The following is a 6,476-nucleotide window of genomic DNA, read 5'->3' as shown; positions in this document are numbered from 1 at the left end:
TACTTCCAAATAAAACAAAAAAAGACCTCTAGTGAAGTGAAGACCTGCAGCAAACGCCAATTCAATTGGTTGAGGTGCAAACAGGGAAGACCATGACATTTAGGAAACCTTTGGGAAAGCAAACCACAGCACACAGCACGTTGTACCATACCTTAACTCATTGGTTGAAGCTTCTTCAACACTCTCCTTTATTACTTCTTCCATTAATTCCATACCCAGCAACTGGCTCAACTGCTTTATTAACTGTTCTCTTTCCTGCTTTTGCCTGGAAGGTCAGAGAAAAGACTTACACAAGTGAAAAAATTTACACTGGCAAACCTGGCACTACACAGAGTGTCAAACAGCTAATTTCCCTAAAATTGAGTTCCCACTAGCTGATTTGTAAAGATAAACAGCCTTGCATGGAGCTCGGTTTTCCTCAAAAATATTGATGACAGTGGGGTTATTTGAGGGAAGTATCCACCCATGAGCAACCTGATCTAGCGAGTGGCATCCTTGCCCATGGCAGGGAGTTGGAAAAGTTCCTGCACACAGCAGGGCCAGGAAGCACATCCCTTTCTTGAAGCTCTGGGTGAATAAAAGTTACTAAGATTCCCACCCCATCTTTTCACAGTGGCTCTGTGAGGTCACCAAAATGCTAACTAGCAGATCACCTGAGAATCGACACCTTCTACATGATCCCAGGGGAGTTCAAGGTGAGACAGTTCTGCCGGCGTGGCAGAAAGACACTGGGGCTTGAGCACAGGCACAAGGACTCAGGTTGGCACCAGCTGTCCATACGTTGTCCAAGGGTGTCCCCAGCCCACCCTGCCTCACCTCTCTTCCTCCACTCTGCGCCGTTCCTCCTGGACACGCTGCCTCTCCACACTAAGCACACTTCCAGCCACTTGTCTGAGGATCTCCCCCATCACTTCAGTCACGAGTTCCTCCACAGCGGCCTCTGAGGTGCTGTGCAGAAACAGCAAAATCTCTTTTCAAAGCCAGGAAGTTTTCATTCAAAGCCTCAGGTCTGTGCTTTTCTCACCCACACCTTGCTCTTTGTGGTGAGCTGACTCCAGCCACTAGCCAAGCACCCACACTGCTACTGGCTCACTCCCCTTCCCACACTGGGACAGGGAAGAAAGTAAGGAAATAAAAAGGAAACCCACAGATGGAGATGAAAATACTGCAATAGGGAAAGGGAAAACCCCCACACCCCCACAAAGCAAAGCAAAGGCAGGCAGCCACCACTTCCCACCTCAGAGCAATGCTCAGACAGTCTCTAATCAATGTCCACCCTGAAAGCCAGTAACCCCCACCTTCTTCCTCTAACCCAGTTTTATTGCTGACGATGACATCCCATGAAATAGACTTTAGCCAATCTGTTCCAGTTCAGCAATAACCAAAACACTGGTGGAATAATAATTGTTTGGGTCACATCCCACATCTACAACTCTACCAACTGCCCTGGAGAAAAAACATTTATCTGAAGCAAAGCAGCCAGATCTGGACTTGCTTGTCTTGTCGCCCCTTTGGACACCTTCCCTTCCACAACATAGGTTCCTTTGCAAGGCAAGGCTTCCAGAGGTTTGGGTGAGCCTTCCCTTAGGCTACCTGGCACGTGACAGAGTGGCAGGCATCCGAAGAAAGGTCTGCCTTCCCCTCAACCACCTCAGTAACACCACCTCCGCTACAGACCTTGCAGTGCTCAGTTTTACAATTTTCACACATGGGGATGCTAAGGCAGGTGGCGGCTTTGGTGACACACTCCAGGAGAACCAGCAAAAAATGTTCTTTACCAGATGGCAGCGGCCACGTAAGCTGCTCCTGCTCTGCCCACTTCTCTGCACTCTCCTTTGAGGACCTCATGCACCAGCCCATCCACCACTTCGGCAATGTCCTGAAATAAAGCACAGGAAGCAGCTGAAGCAAAGGTGCAGTCCTTACCACAGTGGCCTGGGTGTAAACTGAGAGTAAGGCTCTCTAGCCTTGGTTAGCTGACTGTAATTCACAGCACCACCTGTATTTCTGCTTACAAACTGAGCCAACTTAAGCAAACACAACAGCCTGGAAATTTTAGACTACGAAATTTTAGACTATCTAAAAGGTTAGTAAACAGCCCAGAAACAAAAGCAGCTTTCTGTACTAAGTTCAGGCAAGTCAAGTCAGGAAATCATAACTAAGAAGAGAGAATATTGAGAGAGATTCCTATTTTCTTACTTTAGACTGTCTCTTATTCTAGCTGATTTAATTCCAAATGAGCAGGTCTAACCCCTGAAACATGGCCACATTTAGGTACAATACGGCAGCTGTGCTGTACAAAGCAACAAAACACCCCGAGATTGGTTCAGCATTAGAACAAACATGTGTGGGAGCATGAAAAACAGCACAGGTACACGGGGTACACATTCAAGATCCAACATTATTGGTCATGTACTCACAAGAAGGAACTTTGTCATGTCTCACTTGAAATACGTGCACATTCCAGAAAACTAAAAAACTCTGAGAACTCGGTTACCTTTTATTACATTTCACAGACCTTTCCCAAATATTTCATGATGGATTTATGTTTCCCTACCGTGTCTGTGTAGCCAGGCTGAGGCTTTGAAGGGAGAAGCTCAGGTTGAGCAGCAGCTTGGGAGATGGGCTGTGCAGGAGGCAGCCCTGGCACAAGCTGACGAGGCAACAGTGAGGGCAGAAGATGAGCCTGGGGCTGGATTCTTACTGCTGCAGCCTCTAAATCCACACCTCTGCTTTCCACTCTTCCTTCTTGGGAGGGGAGAGGAGAAAAATTAAGGAAAAGAGGTCAGTCACAAACAGAAGCAAAACTGTTATCTTCAAAAGCTGACTTGTCTGATGAAACTCATCAGGCCATAAAATAAGTCTGTAACAGAAGCTTGTCACCTTAAAGTTAAAAACATAATTATATCATAGAAACTAATTTCTATTTATGAATATTTTATACAAAACATTCAAAAATTTCACTGCATATTACCTCCAGTACAAAGCACATATATTTCCAACAAAACAACTGTTTCAAGTCAAGCACACCTTACCCCTACACACAATATCTGTATTTTCAGCAAGGACAGAAAAGCATGCACTCAGCTAACATGAAAACCAACATGATTGGGATACAGTGGGAACAAACAGCTGCAAATCAAAAATGTGCAAACTGCAAAGGGAAGCTGGTGTTCTGGAGTAGGCAAATATCTTATTATTTCGCCTACGTTGGCAAAATTTGGCTCAATTCCCATAGTGTGTTTCCTGAACTGGGAAATAAATTTTATTGGTCAGGTTGTTCTTGGCTTTTACAGATACATAAAAACAGCTGAGCAATCTGGTCTAGTGGAGGGTGTTCCTGCCATGTCAAGGAGGGGGGCAGGGGGGCTGGAACTAGATGAGCTTTAAGGTCCCTTCCAACCCAAACCATTCTGTGATTGCGATTATGATTTATATTTTAATGTTTTTGTTACATTCAGATTTCCAGGCAATTTCAAATCCTATCAGCCAAGTTTCTCCTCACAGAGCTGACTCAGCAGCATGTACCTGAGCAACACCTAAAATGCATGTTTGCTATCACCTGTTGTTTCCATGCTGGGTTTTTGGCTATTGCCAGCTTGATCCACAGAGGTGCTTCCACCGATGTACTTGTTCTGTCCGTTGAAGCTGGATACAGGCACATGGTGGGGCACTGAGGGCAAAGGCCCTCCGTTCACAACCTCCCCAACTGAGACAGTGAGCTTCTGGCTGACAAATACGGACTTCCGAGGTTTGGGTAACCCGTCGGGCTCAAGGAAAGCGGAGCGATTCAGCTCCACATAACCCCTGGGGAAAAACAAAAACAACTGCCAGGAGTATATCCCCAAAGCTCCAGCAACCTGCAGGTTTTCAGTTTGCAAATATATTGCTTCAAAAGAGAACATTGACAGGAAATAGACAACTGTCCTAGTTAGAAGAGCTGGGCCCAGTTCATCACTGGATGGGTGTAACCCAAAACTGTGTATTCTATAGCCTTCCATGCCATTTCCCAGAAACTGCTATCAACAGACTATTTGCACCCTCTGCCCAGAGCAGCCTGACTCATCTTAGCACCTTCAAACTAAGAGGCCTTCGAGACAGAAGGGTGTTTTTGTCCTCACGACCATTGAGGAACACCCCGCCCTGAGGGAAGTACTGAGCATTCCTGCCTGAACTGGAGGATATATAATCTTGGAGTCTTGGGACTTTTTTAACCACTCGTGGGATCCAGAGGAAGACTGCAGACCACCACTCTCAACCAGACTGCAGATCACCACCCTCGACCGGACTGCAGACCACCACTCTTGACCAGACTGCAACAGCACTCTCACCAACAGGTTTTCCCCCCTCTCCTTTTCCTTTGGACTCAGGGGGCCCAACGAACACCACTCTGTTCATGCCCCAGGGTGCTGGGTTATATACATTTGGGTTTTGTGGGTTAAAACCAATTGTTTGTCTGTATAATCGTACTTATTGTATTATTTTATTAAATTGTTATTCTGACTTATAATCTCTGTTTTTTTGGGTTGAGTTCATTTTCCCCTGCTGGTTTACCTTTAAACCAACACAACCACTAATGGGGTTTTTTTCCTTCTCCAGTCTCTTGAGATTCCAGGTTTGGACGATCACACAATGTATGGATTTCCATGGCAGACCTGTGAACCACTGACTTCCAACACTCACTAAAAACTAGCCTGCAATGTTCAGCTTCATCCCACCCTACAGGAATCACCATAATGCCAGTTTCCCAAGAAGCAGAACTGTCTTTCTAATAGAGCTGCAGTTTACAACAATTCAACTGCAAAACAAGAACTCAGACTAATTTTTTTTCCTACTGGCTTATCTTCAATGTCTCCTTCTAGGGAAGAAGTCCCTGGAGCCCAGTGGAGACTGAGCTCAACATGCAGTTTTTCCTTTGGGGAAAATGTTTTTCTCTTGTTTTTACCACCCTCCAGAAGGCTGAAGGAATTTTGATCCTTGAAACCCCTTGTCATCTTATCAAGCCAAGGAAAATAAAGAAGCCAGTGCCAAGAGTGCCAAAAAGAGTTGTGGGAAGTCTTCTCTCCTATGAAGACAGACTAAGGGAGTTTGGATTGTGCAGCCCAGAGGAGAGAAGACTCTCCAGGGAGACCTGCCTAAAGGGGCTCTGAGAGAGTTGGAGAGGGACTTTGGACAAGGGCAGTGCCAGGACAAGGGGGAATGGTTTCCTACTGCCAGAGGGCAGGGTAAGATATTGGGAAGAAATTCTTCCCTGTGAGGGTGGTGAGGCCCCAGCACAGGTTGCCCAGAGAAGCTGTGGCTGCCCCACCCCTGGAAGTGTCCAAGGCCAGGTTGGATGGAGTTTGGAGCAACCTGGGCTAGTGGAAGGTGTCCCTGCCCATGGCAGGGGGTTGGAATGAGATGAGAGCTTTAAGGTCCCTCTCACCCCCAACTCTTCTGGGATTCTATGAAGCAGCTACAGGGATACCAACCCCTTTTCTTGAGAGAAAGATGCAAAATTAAAGAACTTTTCATAGTTACAGCAATAAAAACTATATTAGAGTTTGCACCCATCAGTACCCCAGTGCTTTGCCTAGAGAGTTCAGCCCCTACTCTTCGCCTGTTCCTTTTTTTTGGATCCAAACTTCAGGAGCAACTCCCCTACATTTAGCCCTTTGCCTGACATCAGTCTGAGCCCCCCAGGGATCATTTTCCTCACACTTACCCATCTGATACACTCAGGCCATAATAACTTATAAAATCAGATGCCTCCTCACAATCTTTGAACAGCAGCATGCGGACCAGGTGGTCCAAGGGAAACGCTGTACATCTTTGGGTGCTCACAGTGTAGGCAATATTGAGGGATTTGAGACCATCTTTACGAATCTGGGGGAAGAGAAAAGGAAAAGCCACATAACTACCAAGAAAAAAACCCAAAATGCAATATAAAGCGTACAATAAACACGAAAATCACGTTTAAATACACCGATACTTTGTCATCAAATACCCACACCAACAACTATTCAGATTTAACTTTCTTTTTAAATTCTATGCACTTGGCTTTCCAGTTTCTGTTCCTCTTTCATGACGCTCATTTTTGAGCGTATCCCTTTGTGAATCTTGTGCTGAAAAAACACCTTGCAAGGGCTTCTGATAGTGCAGGTTCATATTTGCTCTGCAAGATTCCCAGGCCTGTTTCTCTGCTTCCCAATTATTATTTTCAGGGGAAATACATTTTGTGGTGTGCTGTTGGGAACTAGGCAAACTACCATCAGACCTTCGAGATGCAGTCATCATCACTTTGTATAAGAAGAAAGGAATTAAATCAGATTGCTCAAATTACCGTGGTATTACTCTGCTCTCCATTGCTGGCAAAATCCTGGCAAGAATACTCTGGAACAGACTAATACCCGCTCTTGACGAAGGAATTCTTCCTGAAAGTCAGTGCGGTTTCAGAGCCAACGGGAGTACCACAGACATGGTATTTGTCCTCAGAC

General features: G+C 45.6%; 1 protein-coding gene across 1 annotated transcript in view; it reads right to left on the bottom strand.

The window, feature by feature from the left end:
- MCM3AP (minichromosome maintenance complex component 3 associated protein) overlaps positions 1–6,476 on the bottom strand; it is a 27,155-nt gene that overhangs the window by 10,704 nt on the left and 9,975 nt on the right. The window contains exons 10-15 of the mRNA XM_017838063.1: positions 5,705–5,865; positions 3,563–3,807; positions 2,558–2,748; positions 1,779–1,879; positions 817–948; positions 152–265 (exon numbers count right to left, since the gene is read on the bottom strand). Of these exons, the coding sequence (XP_017693552.1) occupies positions 152–265; positions 817–948; positions 1,779–1,879; positions 2,558–2,748; positions 3,563–3,807; positions 5,705–5,865 (944 nt within the window). The remainder of the gene's footprint in view (positions 1–151; positions 266–816; positions 949–1,778; positions 1,880–2,557; positions 2,749–3,562; positions 3,808–5,704; positions 5,866–6,476) is intronic.

The sequence above is a fragment of the Lepidothrix coronata genome, unplaced genomic scaffold (genome assembly GCF_001604755.1).
Source record: "Lepidothrix coronata isolate B3197 unplaced genomic scaffold, Lepidothrix_coronata-1.0 Scaffold323, whole genome shotgun sequence".
NCBI classification, from domain to species: domain Eukaryota; kingdom Metazoa; phylum Chordata; class Aves; order Passeriformes; family Pipridae; genus Lepidothrix; species Lepidothrix coronata.
The sequence above is the reverse complement of the archived record's forward strand: the minus strand, read 5'-3'. Positions and strand labels throughout refer to the sequence as shown.